Raw genomic sequence first — 22,106 nt, 5'->3', positions numbered from 1 at the left:
TTTGTAAGTTTATTTATTTTGAGAGAGAGAGAGTGCAAGTGGAGGAGGGGGCAGAGGGAGAGAGAGAGAGAGAGAGAGAGAGAGACAGAGAATCCCAAGCTGGCTCTGCACTAACAGTGCAGAGCCCCGTGTGGGACTCGAACTTATCAACCCTGAGATCATGACCCGAGCCAAAGTCAGACCCTTAACCAACAGACCCAGGTGCCCCATGCAGAACACTTGTAGAGAACAATTTGAATCAGATACAGGTGCTGGTACCGTGCTCACTTCTGCCCTGTCAGATTATAGGAAAGGTCTCTGGCAGGTCTTAAGAAGGAGATCTGCCCTGATGCATTTCCGTTTTCTGTGTCTGTAGATCACATGCGACCAATGCTAGCTAAGCTCAATAGTTAGACCACTTTTTCTCTTCTACCTGAAAACTGTTACCCAACTTCGTAAGATGAGGGGCTCTCCCAGAAGTGTTAAACCCCACTAAAGCTTTTTGAGTGCCTTGGAATTTCTAGGGTCTTTCTATGCAAATGGATCCTCTGGAACACTATTATGATGCTCCTATATTTCCAATAATAAGTGAATGGAATTAGTCCTAATTCATCTTTTTTTTTTTTTTTTGCCTTCCTAAATCCCTTCACACATAATGCTTTACTTTTCCCTTTGTTCTGCAAGTTTTATCTCTAAATTCATATACTTCTAATGAATTTAAATTATGGCTGTTTCTTAATGATCTTTAAAGGAGTGGGTAAATACCAGTTTTTTTCTCTGATTTAACTTTTAGCTCTGGTGATTTTATTAGGGCCCATACAATCAAGTAGACACTAATTGATCTATCTTTTCTTTTCCTTAGAAAGAGGCAACAGGAGAAAGAACTTTAGAATTTTAAAAGCCCAGATTCAGACCAGAACTCTGGCTTTGACCAAATGACTAAGTATCTTTGGCTCCTGCTCTGTAAACTGGTGATAATTATAACTATTGGGAGTCATTCCCTAAATGAAATTTCTGGAATATAATAAGTGTTCATTAAATAGAAGCCATTATCTTTATACTAGTAATGCATATTGGATATAACTAAGATTTTTTTTAAAGCGCTACTTATGTAATATATACTGTTATCTATTAATAATAATAGAATAGTAATAGATACTTTTCCTATAATCTGCGGAGGACTCAAATAATCAAAGCTAAATAGTAAAACAAACTTACTTCTCTTTTTGCAACTTAGAAATATGACTTCGAAATTTATAAAACTTTAAAAAAAACTGTATCTGCTCTTAATAAGGGTTAGTCATCAGAATTGAAGAAATTCTGTTTTTTAGTTTATTTTCATTGAAAAATATTTCCATCTATTCAGCTCACCATCCCCAACGGTTATAAACTCGCTTAATAAATTATAAACACTGCTGGAATATATTTAAAAGTAAGCAGAAGCAATAAGATTACAAAGGTCAATTCTGTCTTGCGACTCTGGCTCACCAGTTACATTGTTTCATTCCTGTTGTTCTTAAGATTCAAATATTTGACTGATAGTTGGTTCCCCAAACAGATAAGAGGGAAAGTTTAATTCTTCTCTAGAATAAATTGTTTTAACTGAGAAATGATAATGTATCCTTTTATTAGAAAGGATGTTTCCCCAAAAGGCACAATAAAAATTACAAAAATTCCTAGTTCATATTAGCACATGTGGATTTCTTTGAGATGGCGCCAGTGTCTCGGCCTGTAGCAACATATGATAAATTTGGCAAAGTTAGTTTCACTGGCATGGCTTTATATGAGTACTGTTCTAAATAATTATGTACAGTTCTGCACATTAAACCAGAGAGCACAAGTCAAGCTTGGCAATATATTCAACTACCCTTTTTGGAAGTTTTTATTTCCTTCCTTAAATATGAGGAGTTTCAAAACTGAAAAGCAGTTTCATTCCTGCCCCCATCCCTGAAGTACAAGCGAAGCACTTTTCTAGTGTGAACATCCCTGAAGGCTGCAAAGCAGGAACCAAGAATGTTAATGAAATGGGATAGAAACGTCAGAAGGAAATCGGAGCCAATGAAACTTTTTTTTTTTTTAAATAGAGAATGAGATCACAATTAAATATGTACAAATGAGGTTTATATGTGGAGACTAAATCTACTTTGAAGACCTAAGCCCTCTGGGAATTCTGAATCAAGAACACACTTTGGTGGTTTATGAAAGCCTATGTTTTCTCTGCAGTTATTGTGACATGTCTATTGTGAATTGCAGGGATGTTCAACATACTCTGAAAAATGGACAGAATAAATTGAAGGGAAAGAAAATGAATGTTCATCTGCAGCTTGATTCAGTCAGCGATGCAGGGGATAGAAAATGTGGCAGGTTTAACTTGGGTACGGAACAATTATATGGGTATTTGCAACAAAGGTTGCTTTACAATTCTCAAGCAGAGGGCAACTATTTTTGCCACGCGACCATCTTGGGTTAAGCCCTCTCTATCCCCCACAATTTACTAAAAAATGCAGCGCTCCAAAATCCATGCTCAAGTAATTCAACTTAAACTTAGTGTTCTAAACAAGCGATGGCTGGATGCCACCTGGGCTGTGGCAAGCTTGGTTGTGCATGTTGTGAGTTTCGTGTACCCAATGTTGTCTCTCGTGTCTAACACACCATACTTCCCCTAGTTCACGTTTTGGTTGCAGACTTCATTTGTCCCTTAAAGCAATACTGAATGGATTTATGCCCAGTGTGAGAAGCACTTATTGATGAGAAGTCTGCATATAATTATGTAAAAAATAATAGAGTGTTGTGTTTTCTTTCTTCCTTTTGAGGTCTTGTTTGTCCTCATGAAAATACAGCCCAGGGTTAAATTTTCAGCTTCATATTTCTGTTGTTTTTCTGTTTGTGCTACTTTAGGATGTAGAGGGATTTGAGGCATTTGATTTAACAATGCTTATCTCAAAATGTTTAATGATATAATGATATGCAGGCAAAGTTTATAGGAGACATCAAATTCTTAAGAACAGGGAGAACGAGTACCAGCATCAATTTTGGAGGGATTGGAGATGGCTTTAGGGATCCCTAAGCAAAATCTATATCTGCTTAGAGGTGGGATTCAAACATAATAAAGTTGAAAGTGAGTTGGAGCAGGGAGAGGGCATGTCTGGGCAATTGTAGGTCATGTTTAAAGGTCCCAAGGAGGTGAAAGCTGACTTTAAGAACAAAAGTCAGAAAAAAAAAAAAGCCAGGGCTGACAGCAGACTTCAGTCTCATCACCTGCCAGATGGGAGAGTTGGACTAAGTGTGAGGCTTCAAAATCAAAAATGTTCAACAGACTAATCTGGGGAGATTTTCCAAACTACACGTGGACGGGAAGAGATTAGTGTGCATCCTTGAGTCAAGAACCACTAGAATTGATTTCCTTAGTAAATATTAACTAACTGCCTCATAGGCATTGAGGATGCCTTTGAAAAATAATATTCCTGTTCCCATGGAGTTTTATTGAAATACTGAAAGGGCAGGAAGTAGGGCAGGAATAGGCAGACTGGTGAACAGAATCATCTCAGATAATGTTAATGAAGGAAGCCAGGTTGTGTAATTGAATGTGGGTAACGTGACAAGTGAAGGAGAAATGATAAGACTCACCTTTTATTAATTGGGAAATTAAATGAGTCATTGCACATAAGATGGCTAGCCTCGTGCCTAGAAATGTTAATTCTCCCACTCTTCTAGAAAGTGATGATATTGAAACAGTCTCTCCCATTCTTTCTCCCACAAGTTTCCCTCCCCACATCGCTTGTGATAACAAAAATGTGAAAATTCCTCTCCATTTAGGGTGGTAAGAAGGAGTTAAGGTGAATGCACTGTATAGATGCAAGGAGACTTTCACCAGATATCCATATGTTAAGGAAAAACAGTCGTGGTCCCTGTACTCGCAGCTTTTAGAATCAAGTTGGAAGGCTTTCTCGCTTGCCTTGCATGATTCTGCTACTGATGTCAAAGATGCAGGGCCAGGAGTGAGAAGGGTTGGTTTGCCTGAGTTGCGGCCAGGTACCTCGACATCCCACCACTAACAACCAAAATCAAAGACTGCATGTGCCATGGTGGTCTCCCCTTCAAAGGGGTGGTGTTGCCATTCCAAGGAAAACAGGAAGCACCAGGAAAGTTTGGAAAAATTGTATGCTGGACTGGAAGAGAGGAGTAGTGAGTGAGTCAGTGGTAAACTGGTAAATGGGCTGGTCTAGGCTTTGGGGCATCTGCATCGCAGCCCCGACTCTGTCACTTGCAAGCCAAGTCACCTAGTAAGTCATGAATCTTTACAGCCTAGATTTCCACATCTACAGAATGAGTCTGTTCAGCTGCTTGATTATTGAGGCCTTTGGGGCTCTGACAAGTGTCTTCTAAATACTGCCTTTGTTAGGCACTTTTGTTAAGATCCTTACCACAGCTATCCGCCATGCCTTGTTATCTGGGAGAGATGCTTACATCAGCTGGCTGTCTCTCTTAATGGTATTAATTATGTAGTGATTGTTACTAAAGCTTTCTGTTTAGTTTCACTTTCTGTCTTAAAAATACTTCTATCTTAGTTAACTGGAAGAGAGGGTGATTAACTAGGGTATATATGAAATTCCAAAGGGAAAAGATCTGAGTCACCCATACCTCTGTGGCAGTCTGCCAGGGCACCTGTAACAAGCCGCCACAGTTAGATGAATCAAACAACAAACGTGGATTTTCTCACAGCTCTGGAGGCTGGACATCAATCATCAAGATGCCAGGACAGGTGGTTTCCTCTGGGGCCTCTCTCCTTGGCTTGCGGATGGCCACCCTCTTGCTTCTTCACCTGGTCTTCCCTCTGTGCGTGCATATCGCTGGTGTCTCTGTATGTCCTCATCTCCTCCTTTTATAAGGACACCGGTCAGATTGGACTAGGGCCCATGCTAATGGCCTCATTTTCATGTAATTACCTCTTTAAAGGCCCTCTTTCCATGTATAGTCACGTTATGAGGTACTGGAGGTTAGGGCCTCAGCTTATGAATTTTAGGGGAGCACAGCTGAGTCCCTGACACCCTCTTTGAGTTGTCTCAGCAATGAGAAGCGTTTGACTTGATAACTATGTTAGTGTCCTGTGAAAACTATTGCAGTTTGCCAGGAACCTGGTGGCTTAACCACAGAAATCTATTCTCACATTCCTGGAGTCCAGAAGTCCAAAATCAAGACATTAGCCTGGCCACGCTCTCTCTGGAGGTTCTAGGGGGAAACCGTCCTTGTCTTCCAGCTTCTGGTGGGTCTGCACATTCCTTGGCTCCTGGATGCATCACACCACACTGTGCCTCTGTTACCACAAAGCCTTCCACTCTATGTTCGTGTATTCTTCTCTTCTGTCTCTTATAAGTGCGCTTGATGGATTTTAAATACATGTCTGTGCACAGATGATGCCACGTGTGTTTTCAGACCACAGGCTGAACACATGGTAGCAAGCATTTATGAATGTTACTATTTTTTTCTAGATGGATTCTTGGTTTTGTGCTTAATGATAGACTCAAAGTCATATACGGGGAATCAAGACCCGTGGATTACAGATTAGTACTTTCTACCTATTATACAGTAGCATACTGACAGATTTATTAAGGTTTGCTGATTGTACTATCACTCTGTTGTTTCTGTAGTGAAACAGAAAGTGATTTGTGACAGATTCCTAACACAAAAATAGCACAGGAACAACAAATAATAGTACTAAAGGGTTTATATATTCTTTTTGGCATAGAAATACATATTAGCATATTCCGTGTGGTCTCTTTGTAGATAGTTCAGAAATATACTCATTGCTGCTACTGAAGAGTTGTCGATGAAGCATTATATACTTAAAACATTAAAATCCTTTTTTTCTGTCATGGAGATTTCATTACTGCAAAACCTAAAGCAACCAGAATGCTGGCAAAAAGGATATTTTGGTTGACTGAGTTTTCTGTTAATTGGTTGATAGAATTTTCTGGTTAATTGAGTATTGGACAGAAAGTCCATTTAGTTTGTGTTTTCTTAATTTTTTAAAAAAATGTTCATTTATTTATTTTGAGAGAGGGAGAGAGAGAGACAGAGACAGAGCGCGCGAGTGCAAGCAGGGGAGGGACAGAGAGAGCTGGAGAGAGTGAATCCTAAGCAGGCTCCATACCGTCAGCCTGTAGCCCAATGAGAGCTCAAACTCACGAACCATGAGAACATGACCTGAGCCAGAATCAAGAGTCAGATGCTTAACCAACGGAGACACCCAGGCATCCCAAAAGTCCATTTAGTTTTGAATACTATTAGTATTTCTAAAAAGTTAAGATCTTTCTCTTTGCCTTATTAAGTTTAACAAAATGGATATAATTTAGATTTTTCTTCATTTATAAGTATTTCTTTACAGGGCCTTGTTCAGAACTTCAGTAACAGTTGTATAAATGTGAAACTGTTGAAAGGGTATGACCCCCTTAACTAAATCCTGAATATGAATTTTTTTTTAGCTTTAGATTTTGCTTCATTCTTATAAAAGTGGAGTTATTAAAAATCTGATTATCGGGATCAGATAGCAGATATAAAAAATCAATTACTTGAAATTTACTGCAACGGTAGCTTTAACATTTAGACCTAGGCCTTTTACACAAACATGTTGACAGAATAAATAAATGATAACTACAAATACCCTTAATATGATGTAGATCAGGTATTGATGGTGAGGAAAGAAGAGTCTGGGTCCTGCCTCTCTTCGTCATTCTGCTTATTCAGAGTAAAATCTCCTCTTTACGGATTTATGATTATTTTTACTACATTAGGCCAAAGTATTTATTCATTCAACGATATTTGTTTAGTGTCTCTCAGCCAGACACTATTCTAGAAGTTGAGAATCCATCAATAAAACCTTAAGAATGATCAAATCAGATAAAAACACATTATATAAATAAATTTGAGTGTGTGCGCAAATGTTTAGTGAGTGCTTCAGTAAAGAACATAAGAAACAATAGGTGTATTATGAATAGTCTATTTTTATTCTTTAAAATACCTCAAAATGGATTTGTTTATACATATGGATATTTTTCATTTTTATTCAATATATGAAATTTATTGTCAAATTGGTTTCCATACAACACGCAGTGCTCATCCCAAAAGGATATTTTTCATTTTATGTCAAGTTATAGTAAATGGTCCATTTAGAGAACTAGTATTATAGTTTCAAAATGAGCTAAACTCCTATTTTATTAAACAGTTTGGTCAGCTGTGATAAAATAGCTTATTTATTTATCTGTACACATATAAACTGTCTTTGATCCTCAGAGGTCTGAGAAGTGAAGTTGATCTTCAATAGGAATTTTTATCTACTGAAGCTTAGTGTGTGATAGCATTCTAAGATGACTGGATTTATATGAGAAATGAGAAATTTTAATGTGTACTTAGGATGCCTAGACTTGCATTAAATGAACATATGTAAATATGTGTAAGTATGTGTGTGTATATGTGTATCCCTATCCCTATTCCTATCTCTGTCCCCATATGCCACTCGTTGCCTACAAGCTGACTTTAGCTGTGACTTCTTTGTGTGGGTCCACATGACAGTCATTAGATGACGCTCCTCATCAGCCTGCTTTTCTGTTGTGTTCTTCATGCTGGTTCTAGCAAAACTTTGCCCACCCCCATGTTCTTCTGGAGCATCTTGTGGGATGTGCTTTGTTCTACAAGTTGTAGTTTAACTCAGACAGACAATAAAAACCCTGGTTTTTGTTGTTCTTGTTGTTTTGTTTTGTTTTGTTTTTGTTTTGTTTTGTCATTCCTTTCATTCTGGGGTGGTCATTTTTATTACTGCAAACACATGTTCTCAAAACGCACATTACAGCAAATTTGGTATGGCTTGGAGTTTAGTAAATTTCTCCCCTTTCTTATATAGGCACTCTCATGGCATACTTTTATTTTTTTTATTTTTTTAATTTATTATTATTAGTTTCTTAATATAATTTATTGTCGACTTGGCTAACATACTGTGTAAAGTGTGCTCTTGGAATGTACCATGGGTAGATTCCTGTGGTTTATCGCTTACGTACAATACCCAGTGCTCATCCCAGCAAGTGCCCTCCTCAGTGCCCATCACCCATTTCCCCTCTCCCCACCACCCCCGTCCACCCTCAGTTTGTTCTCTGTATTTAAGAGTCTCTTATGATTTGCCTCTCTCCCTCTCTGTTTGTAACTATTTTTCCCCTTCCCCTCCCCCATGATCTTCTGTTAAGTTTCTCAGGATCCACATATGAGTGAAAACATTTGATATCTGTCCTTCTCTGACTGACTTACTTCACTCAGCATAATACCTTCCAGTTCCATCCACGTTGCTGCAAATGGCATGATTTCATTCTTTCTCATTGCCAAGTAGTATGCCATTGTATATATAAACCACATCTTCTTTATCCATTCGTCAGCTGATGGACATTTAGGCCCTTTCCATAATTTGGCTACTGTTGAAAGTGCTGCCTTAAGCATTGGGGTACACATGCCCCTATGAATCAGCACTCCTGTATCCCTTGGATAAATTCCTATCAGTGCTATTCCTGGGTCATAGGGTAGATCTATTTTTAATTTTTTGAGGAGCCTCCACACTGTTTTCCAGAGTGGCTGCACCAGTTCGCATTCCCACCAACAGTGTAAGAGGGTTCCCATTTCTCCACATCCTCGCCAGCATCTATAGTTTCCTGATTTGTTCATTTTAGCCACTCTGGTGTGAGGTGGTATCTCAGTGTGGTTTAGATTTGTATTTCCCTGATGATGACTGACATTGAGCATCTTTTCATGTGTCTGTTTGGCCATCTAGATGTCTTCTTTGGAAAAGGGCATACTTTTAATACCATGCAGGAAACAGAAGGAATAATCCTCTGTTTTAAAACATTTGGATCCTTGTGTTTTTCCTTGACAAATCATCTGAATGATATTCTCAATTTTATCCTTTAATCATCAGAAAGCTATGTATTTGGACAAAAATTTTTTAACATTCCCCTAACCCCATCTCCTATAGAAAATATTTCACTGAGTAACATTTTGGATTTTAGTCCTTGACATTGAGTAAGGGGTGACTATGGGAAGTGGAACCTGCTCCTTCACTTGCTGTAGGAATTCTGTGAGCAATTACCATCCATAGAGACAGAAAAAATACTGTCTGCACCGCAGGTAACTATGAGATTATAGTACCCTCAGAGTGTGGGATAAAATAGAATACTATGAAAAAGATAACAGGTAAAGCTAATTATTCCTTATGTATCTGATCATTCATGTAATGTTTTGGTTTTTTCTGTTGTTGTTTTGTTTTTAAACTGTGTGGACAAAGGGGATTCTGGATTACCTACATTATACCCTGGTCCCTTTCACTTAGTGAGGCCCCATTTTAACTGAGTTTATTTTACTTATTTATTTGAAAGAGTTATGGTGTTAATGGTAACATTTAACATATTGAATTGAGGTTCAGCTAGCCTGATGAATCTCCTTTACACCTCCTTTACAACATCCCTCATGTATGTTCCTGATCGCTGGACCAGAGGGTCCTGTAATTAGGAAACCTGCTGAGCAGAATTTTAGGAGATGCTAAGGAACATAGTCTATGTAAGCTCTTTTGATCCATTATATACATAATATTTTGATCCAGTATTTTTAGTTGTGGTCAAATTATATTTGAGATACTAAAAAGAGAGGTCAAAGTATCAATCGATAAGTTGGGCTACTGTGAGAATAGCGTGTGAGCTAGAGTGAAAGCTAATTTAGATCACCTGAAATGACTTGAAGAATTTGTTGTGGACAAACAGAAATGAGCTTATAAAAATTATAGCATGATCCAGCAGAAGGAGGAGTTAAGGGACATGTTGAAGATAAGCATTTAAGGTCTGTTTAAAATCTTTAAAATTATACAAGTGCTATATCTTTGTAAGAGAGAATTTGGAAGACACAGATAAATGCAAATATCTCCTTATGCAGAGCTATTAACTCTCCAGATGTATCCATAGATATTTAGAGTACGAGTGCATGTTTGATCCTGAAATTTGAGGAAGAGCCTATGTCCCCTTACTGCTCTTACTGATGAATCTGCATGTAGGTAATGAGTTTTAGCACTCTGCCCATTGAAGTGTCCTGGGAAAGACTCAGAAGAGTCATTCTCTCTAGCCATGTCCTTATGTAGGAAGGAGCAAACACTGAGTTTAATGGGAGAATCAAGGGCAAAGCAATTTTGTACATGCAAATGTACTTGCTCTGGATCAGCACTGGCCACCCTTTACATCCCACGTTTCCACCCCCCCCATCCGTTAACATATTTTTGTGAAACATCACTGAGTTCATTTGGAGCCAGATTTCGATGTTGGTATATTGTGGATGACCCTGAATTTTGTTTGTATTTTTCCTTATCACTGTAGATCTATGCATATGTCTTTGAAAACATCAAGTCTGTCCGACTGGAAGCACTGCTGTTATCCTTGCTGAGCATCGTGGTGCTTGTTCTGGTTAAAGAGCTGAATGAACAGTTTAAAAGGAAAATTAAAGTTGTTCTTCCTGTCGATTTAGTTTTGGTAAGTATGAAATCAACATTTAGCCTTCTGCCTTACAGTGCTTGCCAGTTGTTGGGGTAACCTGCAGAGGTTCACTCTATTGTCTACAGTAACCCACAACTATTCCTGTCTCTCATTAAAGTCAGGCTAATTTTGCAGGGCTATACATTAATGTAAGAACAGGAAACATTTTGAGTCCATACTTTTTAAAAAAGGAGGCACACATGTTTTCAATTTACACAGCATTTCTCATATGCTTGTAATTTTTTTACATAAATAATAGAACATATAGCTTCAGATTTTAAATAAGAAGACATTTCTAAGGGTGAGACTCAGAAGATCTCAGGAATGATTCTCCCTAAAAGCTATAAAAAGTGATACCCCATCCTACTAATATGGCATCTGTATGATATGCAGAGAAGTATTATCAGTTGACCAATGTCCATTAGTGATTGATAGAGTTATTAACACCTTTTTTGCTGACCTAATTTTGCTTTATTGAAAGGATACTCATGATTTTCATGGGCCAGGCCTGGTTCTCTAATATATTTTTCATTGTTGTACCTGGCAAAGCAATGAATTATGCTTTACATTAAGGTTTATGGCATTACAAACTGCATTTTGAAATTTTAAGAGCCTCTAATGAGGACTCTTAATTAAACAAAGCACAAGTTGAAAATGAAATATTAACACAATCACAGCCTACTAACCTATCATTAACTGACTGTAGTTTTTTAATGGTCTTTGGGTTATACAGGTACAGGACAAGAGGTGTCCAAATCATTTCACCTCTTGAAATATTCATTCATATTGCTGAAGTGGTGTAGGTTTACATAAACATGTAAGCTTAGCACATTGGAAGCTCTCTGAGGACTATGACATATTTCTGTAGAACTGAGATGCATGGCCTCTCTCCATAGCTAGACCTTGGATGATTCTATACTCCTGATAATTTATGGAGATGCATGTAACATATGTGATCAATATAATGTGTGTGTGTTTGTGTGTATTTCAAATAAGCCATAAAAGTGGAGGGTACTATAATTATTAGTTTTCACAGCAACAACTGTGAAACATACCATTTTATTCCAAAGTCCTATAAGTATTAAGAAATCTTATTATATCTTGGGAAGCTTTATTACTACATAAGTTGCATGAAAACAAAAAATTGAAACCAAACCTTAGGTAACAAGGCCCTTTAGCTGATAATAAAAAAAAAAAATTACTTATTCAATGCAAAACTAGTAAGAAGTATCTTTTATCCATATATATATATATATATATATATAGAGAGAGAGAGAGAGAGAGAGAGAGAGAGGTAATTCTTACACAAGGTTCCTCCTAATATTTGCAAGAGCCAAGGTAAAAGTGCTAATTCGGGCCTGAATACTTAAAATTTATAGACCAACGTGTTAAAGAAAACAGGTTTTGTTTTCCTAGTTTGACTAAAATGCCACAGTGATTACCTTGAACAGAATAGAGAATTCTCCCATTCCTTCCAGTTCTGCCAGAAGAAGGTAGCCTGGGGAGAGCCAGCCTGCTCTTTGGCCTGCCCCTCCTCTTCCTCCTCTGACTCTGTCCCCTGTAGGTGGGACAGAGATTCGTATGTATATGTGTGGCTATTCCTGTCCCATTATCTAAACTCCAAACACATCCTCACTCTTCCACACCAGAACTGTCCCTTGGCCTTTCCATGGGCCACGTTGGGAGGGTGAATCTGGGGGAGATACTCCGAAAGCAGGCATGGGCCATTTGGGCAGGAAATCATCAATTCTTGAGTATCCAAAGTGTCATCCAGAAAGACCGGGACAGGCGAGCTGGACGCATCCCTTCATCCCTACAAAGCTCTCCTTGCATGAGAAGGGCAACAGGTTGAGGAGGGCCAGATTAGAACCTTCTAAAGCACTGGACCTGCCTGGACATGTATCCCATGTTGCCGAAGTCTAAGGGCAGTGCGTGTCTTATACACACCTATAATACTAAAATAATATTGAAGAGGGACCAATGACTTGGCTGATAAAGGAAGTTGAATCATGTCAAAGAAATACAGTGAGGAAATAAGATGTTGTCTGGAAAGCCAATTCAGCGGCTTAGATTCCTTGATTTTAATATTGGCTAAAAGTCCTCCACCTTGTGTGATCATTTCAAGAAGGAACCAATATTTTGTGCCTATGGTATATTTTCTTTTATATCTCATAGTATTTTCTGACCTGATGTAAATATTTCTTGGAAATTATTAGCAATTAAATTTATTAATTATCTTAGGGATTTTCGAATACGTTAATACTTCTGATTCTAACCTAATAGGCCTGACTTTTTAACTACTGCTATCTTCATCAGAAAACACTATTATATCACAATATTTATTATGTTTAACAGTATAATCTGCATAGTTTTATTGCCTTTTAAAAACATTCTCAAGGCTGTTTTGCTTTGTGAGTCTACCTGTTGTTTTAAAACCCTCTGTAAATTTGGTTAAATATCATCACAGAACAGAAATACACAGATCGGAAAAATCCCTATAAAATAATATTATTGGGCATTAATTTTCAAATATGCCTTAATTTGCTAGTGTGGTTTTGTTAAACCTTTTTTCTGGCCATTATATGGTAACTTTGTACTTTAAATAGATAATTGGTGTGCCTCTTTTTGACAAAAAAGAAAAAGTGTCGTGTATAAGATCTAAACTGATACCATAATCATGTGAAATTTCTAGTACCTACTAAAATTATCAGAAGAATGACAAGAGAACGTGAAAATGGATGGAAAACATGGGGGTGGCATGGTAGGAAAAACAAAGGCTGAACTGAGTTCCAAACATACCTTTTACAGGTGATTATGCACACAGGCAGAGGAGACCTGACCTTGCTTATCATATGTCATATAGCAGAGTGTAGGGCACCTGAGATTCCACGGAGGTGACTTTAAAAACAGTGAGTCCAGCATGTTATTAACTAGTATATTTTGCTTCAAGAAATAGTGAAAGCTCAAAATTAAAAATTTCCCAAGGAGACTGTCAATCATCGCTGACAACTAACCTATATAGGAATATTAATGCAATATCTCAAACTCCTGAGAGGTTGGTGTCATGGAGGGAAATCGTGCTGTGTTACAAGGCATTCCCTCACGTCCTGAGACACAGGTATTTAGGTTGGTTGTGGTATCTGCACACACACATACACACCTATATTCTGTTCTGCGCCCCTTCAAAATCAGACATAATTGGATAGACACATAGGAAGGATATTAGAAAAGCCATATTGTTGGATGCCATTTAACTTTTGAGGCTGCAAATCAAGTGCTCACAAATTTCGGAGGTATTTTTTTCATTTTTAAAATTTTCTTAATTTTTAAGTCTGTGCAACTGCAACATGACTCTTAACAATCATGGGGCACATGAACAATGTTTACTTTTAAAAATAGTTTCAAGGTGTTTGAGAGGCCAGTAATAATTTTCTTTTTCTTTTTTCAAATGGAACCACACAGATTATTGCTGCATCATTTGCTTGTTATTGTACCAATATGGAAATCACATATGGATTAGAAGTAGTTGGTCATATTCCAAAAGGGTAATGTAGTCTTTTTCTTTCTTTCTTCCTTTTTTGTTGGTTTGTTTGGTTTTGATGAAGGAAAGGACTTGGGGTAGGTGGCTATGGATTTCATTTCTTTCAAAGGCTCTCTATAGGACAAAATTCTAATTAATTTCTGTTTGAAAATCATAGGAAGAAATAATACACATATGGAGAAAGAGTAACTTCATAAACTGTTTGCCTATTAGTAGGGAAGTTGATGACTGTCTTAAACAGCCTTACTTCAGGTGAAAGATTTGCAAATTATTTACTAAAATATTATTTGGGGAAAAAAGGAAGGCATTGAATTTTCAAATTATGGTCACACCCCTGGGATTTATTGTTCCCTATTCCACTCACATATTCTTATGACTATTTTTATTTCACTTCATACATAGTAAAAGTACAGAAGCATCATCTGAAATAATAACCCCGCACATAGGCCTAGGTGGTATATAATGGTGAGGGAGGGTGAAAGTGGAGAAGGTTTCTTAAAGCCTTCCTGTGGACACTAAGAGGAAGGTTAACGTGAAATGTTGACCCTGAAGGGCAAAACGTGATCCAAATATAGTCTGAAGGAACATAAAGACATCTTAGGGAAGAGAGGGATGTGTTATGGGTTATTCCCTCTTAATGGGCTATATATACACCAGTGTTTATAAATGTCCAGCAAAGTTACAGTTGTTGAGTCCTCTGTATTTTTATCTTCCAGTCCAAAATTTTGGTTTCTAATTACATTAAAATGGAAGAACATAGAAAAATTCTCAGAGGTTATCAAGATAATTAGAAAAAACAACTATCTTTAGCCTTTATGTAGATACAGGTTATTATTTAAATCATCTTGGGTTTTCTACAGGATTCTCTACTTTTCCACCTTCAAAAGTCAACTTACTGTTTCTTTTGGGTCAGCTTATTGTTGTTAATAATTAGTCAAGCTCAGTTTTTAGAAAACAGAAATTCATATACTCTGAAATGGCAATGCTTTGTACATCATATTAAGATATCTTAGGGCCTGTAATGTTACAGATCAATTTCTCTTGGGGGTAAACTTTAGTTAGTGGGTAAAAAAAAAAATCACGCCTCTCCCCCGCTGCTTTTTTTCTCCTTAATTTTGAATGACCTTCCTAGACCCATTCTCTTAAGGAATCATAGAAGGAGTGTGGCATTGAAAAGAGATGGTGAACCCCAGCTCTACCATTCGATTTGTGACTTATATGCATTACCTAAACTTTCTTAAAATGTTTTCTCTGCCAGAGTGCATGAGTGGCGCTTGGTCTAGGGTTGTGTAGACAATGAAACTGCTAATTGAAAGGGTTGAACATTCCACTTTCATGCTAGGTATTAAGTCAACATCAATTATCTTCCCTTTTGTCCCTACTTTTTCCCCAGAGGGATTTTTTGTTTGTTTTTGAAGAGGAAGTAAGTCTTCCAAAGTATCATCAGGGATATAAATCAACAATACCTTGGCTCAAGTGCTTTTCAAAACACAGTAATACAATGACTGGGTATTAGTTGAAAGAAATAATTTAAACAGTTCTTTAAAACTGGGAAACAGCTAACTGTGGCCTGTATTTCACAAAGGAGGGTAGATGGAGCCTTTATCCACATTTTTCTTCACATATGTGATGCATAGTGAAGTGTACTGTGAAAGGATCAAGTTAAAAACATAATTAAGATTATGAACTCAATGGCGAAGTTAGGGATTAGCTCAAGAATTATAGCTCACAATAAACCATTGTTTGTACAATACTGTAGTACTCAGGGCAGGAAGTACAGTCTCTAACGCCTGCCAATTAAATATTTGGAAAAGTTCGAATGAAAGAACACTCCAGATTTGCTTTTGTTCTGATACAGAACATTTTCCTTGAGTCAGAGTTTCTGTAGTGTAAAACCTGAATTCCCTGGGCGTAAATGCCTGATGGACGCATGGAGCTGTCGCCATGGCGATCCTTGTGATTTTGCTTTTCTGCTAAGTAATATTGAAAACAAAGGGCTTCTCAGGGCAAGGCTGCTTGGTTTTCACACGGGTGTTTCACTTTTTCTATGTAAACTTCATAGTCATTACCACAGTTGAATTCATTGCAAGTTGTTACAGAAATTACATGAAAGTTGATGACTTCAGCATGGTTTTTCTTTCCACAGAATCCCTCCACCTAGAGCTCCCCCAATGAATGTCCTCTCTGCAGTAATCACTGAAGCTTTTGGAGTGGCACTTGTCGGCTACGTGGCCTCCCTGGCTCTTGCTCAAGGATCTGCCAAAAAATACAAATATTCAGTTGATGACAACCAGGTGGAGTATACCCCAGCCCCTCTCCCCAGCTGTTGTATCATGGTACTCTTTACTCAGATCCTGAGAACGTTGAACTTACGAAAAATGTCACTTTCCTAAGTGTATAACAATAATGGGTAGAACACAGAAAATCTCAAAAATCATCCATAGAAAGCTGAAAATCTGGCCCTCATGGGTTGGTTTATAATTTATCATTTTTTCTCCTAGGAAGAGGGACATCTTGATGTCCTTTTTGATTTTAGGAGGGAATCTACATATATTTATCATTGCATTCTGACTTAAAAAAAACCCCGTGAATTTCAAAGTAACAAAAACACTAATATTACTTATTCTTTTTTTCTTTGCCTTTCTATTTTTTTTAAATATATAAAATTTATTGTCAAATTGGTTTCCATACAACACCCAGTGCTCATTAATATTACTTATTCTTGTTAGTAAAAAACTAAAGGGTACAAGGGTTTATTCTAAGAATACCAAAGAATGAAAATTTTGTTGATCCTATTTCTGAATCTGCTCGTGCTAGTTTCTTCTTTCAAGCCTTATGGCCCTACATTCTTGCACAGGTCGACAGGGACAGCTGTGGAATAGTGGTTAAGAATGGCAAATTACCTGTGTCTAAATCTCACTCCGACACTATGTGCCCTTAATTGTTTCTGTGTCCCAGTTTTGTCATCTGCAAAAAAGCAGATTTATTCATTTAACGGATGTGTGTTGAGCTCTACCATGTACCAGCAGACACTGGTCTAGGAACAAGGGACACAATGCTGTATAACACAGACCATGTTTTTCCCCATCTCAGTCCTCCCAGGCCTTCCTTGGTACACCAAAATCTAAACACCAGATTTTTCCACTTCCTTCTCTGCTCTGCTTTTCATATTATTCTTGTTTACTGTCAGCATCCCCTAATTAGAGTGCCGGCTCGCTGGGGACAGGCATACGTGTCTGTTTTGTTGGCTGGCAAGAGCAGAAACAGGTAAACATTAGGAGGCCGTTGCAATAATCCAGGTGATACTTGATGACTTGGATGTAGCAGTGCTGGAGACGAGAAGTAGACAGATTATGGATTGGTTGTGGATGCTGTCTGGGAAAAGGGGAAGGAGTCAAAAATAACTCTAATGCTTTTGGCCTAAGCAACTGGAACTTGAGGTGGGGAAGAATGTGGGAGGACACGACTGGGGATGGTAGACAGCAATAAACCAGATTCAGTTAAGTTTGGGATACCTGTCAGCCATCCAAATGGAATGCCGAGAAGAAGGTTGGCCATATGAATCTGGAGTTCAGAAGAGTGGTCCAGGCTGGAGATGTAGACTTGTGAGTTGTCAGCATATATTTGGATACGTAGGATCAGAGAGAGAAATGCTCCCATACTTGTGATTGGTTTGGTGAGAAGGAACCATAAAGATAATTGAGAAGGAGTGGTCAGGGAGATAAGAGGAAAATAGGAGAGTGTGAGGTCCTAGAAGGACCTAGAAGGAGCCTTTAAAGAGGAGGAAGTGAGCAACTATCTCAGATGCCACTTTTAGGCCAAGTAGGTAAGATCTAACCACTGGATTTAGCTTTGGGGGTGTCATTGGTGGAGTGGTAGGGGCAAAAGCCTTGAACATCGTGACTTAAAAGATGGAGGAGAAATGGGCAACAGAGACCATAAATCCTTGTACTTTCCTATAAGGTGGTTACAAGCATTAAATGAGTGAAATGCTTGCAACAGCTTCTGGCTCATTGTAAGCACTCTATAAAAGTCAGCTATTTTTGTAGTGATGGTTAAGTCACAACAAATGGGGAGAACAGAAATGGGATACAAACAAGCCTCATCCTTTGACAGGATGCACCTGTGGTCACCAAAAGTTGATTGTGATTGAGTAATGCTATATTCTCCTGTTACCCATCTTGTAGGAATTTTTGGCCCACGGCCTCAGCAACGTGATTCCTTCATTTTTCTTCTGCATACCAAGCGCCGCTGCCATGGGAAGGACGGCTGGCCTGTACAGCACAGGGGCAAAGACGCAGGTAACCTCATTGTTCAGAATGGGTCAAAGCACTTCCGGTAACTCTCCCTCTTGGACAGTGGGAAAATTGAGCTTCTCTCTAAAGACCTGGACGTATTTTCACTTCTTCAATTTTTTTTTTCTCTAACTGGTTTCGAGAAAGTTTGTCTGTCTGTCTGTCTGTCCGTCTATCTGTCTTATGAATGATCCTTCCAGAAGCAGAATGACTAGGCGAGCAGTCAAAAATCCTGTACTGGTGGCAGCTTGACTGTTGGCAACGTTTGAATAAAGCTCCCTCTAGTGGTGCTGCTGATTTTGTTTTTGGCTAATCTAACCAGTCCATTTGAAAAAACTTCCATTGTTGTTCATTTTTCCTTTCAATGAAATGAAGTCAATTATAGGCAAAATCGGTCCTTGAAGCTGACATTCCTGTCTAGAGAGAGGTACAGGTAGATAAATGAGTAATAAGTCATCTGTGCACATTTTATTGTAGGAACTGAAATCGATTCAACGTTTGTGGACAGCCTGCTGTATACCTGGCATTATGCTGGGTACCATTAAGCTGACGATGGCGATAATGAAGGTGTTGCCATGATTTTGATGACGATGGCGGTAGTGTTGGTGGGAGCATGCGTTGAGTTATGTACCAGGCACTGCACCTCATACTTGTTATATGTGAAGTCATTTAACCCTTTAGGCAACTCTGTGAAAGAGGCATAATTATTATCCTCAGTTTCCACACGAGAAAGTTGAGGGAAAGAGGGTTAAAATAACTTGCTCTGGTCACAGAGCTCGTGAGTGCCAGAGCTGGGATTTGAACCCAGATAGATGCACCTCACCTCTTGCACTTTTAAGTACTATTTCATATAAGAAAATTTATGTATATGTTAATATAAGAAGTTAATATTAACAGCTAACCATTTTTAAAACAATACACATTTATTTAGCATTGGAATTGAGTGAGAATTTTTTTTAATTTTATTTATTTATTTTGGGGGGGGGAGGGAAGCACTGAAAGGGCAGAGAGAGAGAGAGAGAGAGAGAGAGGCACAAACAGGCTCGACACCATCAGCACGGAGCCTGAAGTGGGGCTCAAACTCACAATGCATGAGATCGTGACCTGGGCCAAAATCAAGAGTTGGATGCTGAACCAACTGAGCCTCCCAGGTGCCCCCAAAATCTAGGATTGTCTACTAGTTTCCATCTGGTTTCTCATGAGGGGTCGTATATTCAATTTCTGCTCTTCATATTCAAGGTAGATAAATAGAGTGGCTAAGGGCATGGATTCTAGAGCCTGGACTTGTTTGTGTTCTGGCTCACCACTAGTGGTTGAGTGACCTTTCTGACCTAACTGGACTTGGGCTTGGCTGTTGAAGTATTTGTTATAAAGATTATATGCTTTTTGGTATAAAATATACATGCTTACTTAGCCCAAAGCCTGAGCACTAAATAAATACTCGTTCATTGGTAACAATGTTCATTGACTGTGTTGTTATTATCGTTAAATATTTTTATTAGAATAAAATCTTTCCAGAACCTTTTGTTTAACATTTTAATATTAAAACATCCTGGTTTGATTGGTGTGCAGTAAGGCAGTTTCTATTCCAAGCTGCCCCTCCAACTTGCTGGGGATGTTGAGTAGGTTAGCATCTCCATCCACCACATGGACAAGAGAAGGTTGGTGTAGACTCTGTGAGGTGTCTTCCCCCTGAGTATGTACCATACCTAGAGTTTCCTTAGGCATCTACTGCTTTTCCAATGACTATTCTGGTAATAACAAAACTGTCTCATGAATCTCTGTAGCTTTAAATATTCAGTGTCTCAAGGAGACAATACATTGAGAAAACATGTAGTTATTTTTAAATCTTGGACTTTTTTTCGTAAGTTGGGCATAAAGTTGCTCAACTAATGGAGTGGGGATGGAGAAGCACCTTTCTCTGTTCTGCAGGCCACATGTTTGAATGATAAGAACAACAGAACTTTTCTAAGGACTTTTCAGAGTTATTTTTCTGCCTGGTACTTTTTTCTGGACTTCAGAAAAAATGAAAGAAATCACAAAACACAACTTCAGAGAAATAAACGAAGCTTAGCAGGAGATTATTTTCATGCTGTTCTGCTTGTTGAGACGGTCACCAATCTGTTCAACAATTCCCATTAAACTGCACAGAGAAGGAATCTGATTTAATGTGCATACCCAAATCGAAGATGCTTTCCCATGGTAGTCATTTTAGACCTTTAACACTGCAACTGTTAAGTTTATGTGGGTATAACTGATAACTGACATGATTTGAAGAAGGCACTGGGGAAGCCAAGGCCTTAAAAGTTTTTCTTTTTAAATAGGCTATTTGTGAAACCAGTCTTCTGTGGGACAAGGCTTCACAAAACAACCCTTTAAATGCCTCTGTCTTTTTTAGGAACTAGAGTTATCCCCAGCAAATTAATCAAGAAGACCTAAAAACTTTTCAACATTTAAGCTAATGATAAGTAATTAAAGGAGCAGTGGGAACCACCTTCCATTGTTAATTATTTCACTAACTTTTTCTTATTCAGAAACATTATTAGGCGGCACCTGGGTGGCTCTGTAGGTCAAGGATCTGACTCTTGATTTCAGCTCAGGTCATGATCTCACAGTAGTTAAGACCAAACCCTGCCTCGTTGTGCGCTGGGCATGGAACCTGCTTAAGATTCTCTCTCTCCCTCTCTCGCTGTCCCTCCCGTTTGCACGCATGTGTGCATTCTCTTTCTCTCTCTCTCAAAAAAAGAAACATTATTGATATTTCTCTGTAGAAGGTTATTTTTTTTTAATGTAAACATGATCTTGTTACATCCTCCTAAAGCCCATAGAAGGCTTTGCAGAGGTCTCAGAATTCATACCTGTATTTACCTACAAGGTTCTGGGTGCTTCCTTCTATAGCCTCATCTTGGATTCTTCTCTTCCTCTTTCTCAGCCCTGGGGCTGCATGGTCCTCCTTCCTTCCTGTGGGCCACACGTGTCTGTGGCTGCCTCCCCTTCCCCTCTAAGTGAAGTCCTCCCGTCCTTCATATCTCACTGCCCCTTCTGGCACAAGTGTTCTTCTCTTCAGGGTCAGTTGTACACAAAATGTTTGTCAGTGCGATTTATATGATTCATGCCTACCTTCTATCCTTGACTTAAGCTCCTAGAAAACAGCGTCCTTGGTGTCTAGCCCAGGACTCAGCACCTAGTAGGTGTTTGGTAATTATGTGTGGAAAAAAATGAATGAAAAATGAAAACATTAGATAATATTCAACTAGTCAGTTTTGCTGACATTAAGCAGGGACAGGTGAGGGGTGCCTGGGTGGCTCAGTCAGTTAAGTGTCCGTCTCTTGATTTCAGCTGAGGTCATGATTTCACAGGTCATGAGTCTCAGTCCCCATCGGGCTTCCCACTCTCAGCACGGAATCCTGCTTGGGATTCTGTCTTTCCCTCTCTCTCTCTCTCTCTCCTTTCCCCTGGTTGCGTGTGCTCTCTCTCTCTCAAAATAAATAAATCACACTTAAAAAAAAAAGGGACAGGTGAATACATGCAGTTTGTATTGGGACTTATAGTACCTTTGAAATCAGGAAAATCCCACTTGAAACCAGGCTCAGGGTCACAGACTTTAGAAAAGTGCTGTCCAGGGGCACCTGGGTGGCTCGTCGGTTAAGCGTCAGACTTTGGCTCAGGTCGTGATCTCACAGTTTGTGGTTTTGAGCCCCACTTCGGGCTCTGTGCTGAAAGCTCAGAGCCTGGAGCCTG

General features: G+C 38.7%; 1 protein-coding gene across 1 annotated transcript in view; it reads left to right on the top strand.

Moving 5' to 3' along the window:
• SLC26A7 (solute carrier family 26 member 7) overlaps positions 1 to 22,106 on the top strand; it is a 117,556-nt gene that overhangs the window by 51,612 nt on the left and 43,838 nt on the right. The window contains exons 6-9 of the mRNA XM_049633589.1: positions 10,374 to 10,526; positions 13,992 to 14,074; positions 16,217 to 16,364; positions 18,258 to 18,371. Coding sequence (XP_049489546.1) covers positions 10,374 to 10,526; positions 13,992 to 14,074; positions 16,217 to 16,364; positions 18,258 to 18,371 — 498 coding nt within the window. The remainder of the gene's footprint in view (positions 1 to 10,373; positions 10,527 to 13,991; positions 14,075 to 16,216; positions 16,365 to 18,257; positions 18,372 to 22,106) is intronic.

Source organism: Panthera uncia, chromosome F2 (assembly GCF_023721935.1).
Source record: "Panthera uncia isolate 11264 chromosome F2, Puncia_PCG_1.0, whole genome shotgun sequence".
In the NCBI taxonomy this organism is placed as follows: domain Eukaryota; kingdom Metazoa; phylum Chordata; class Mammalia; order Carnivora; family Felidae; genus Panthera; species Panthera uncia.
This window is presented reverse-complemented; position numbering and strand designations above follow the sequence as displayed.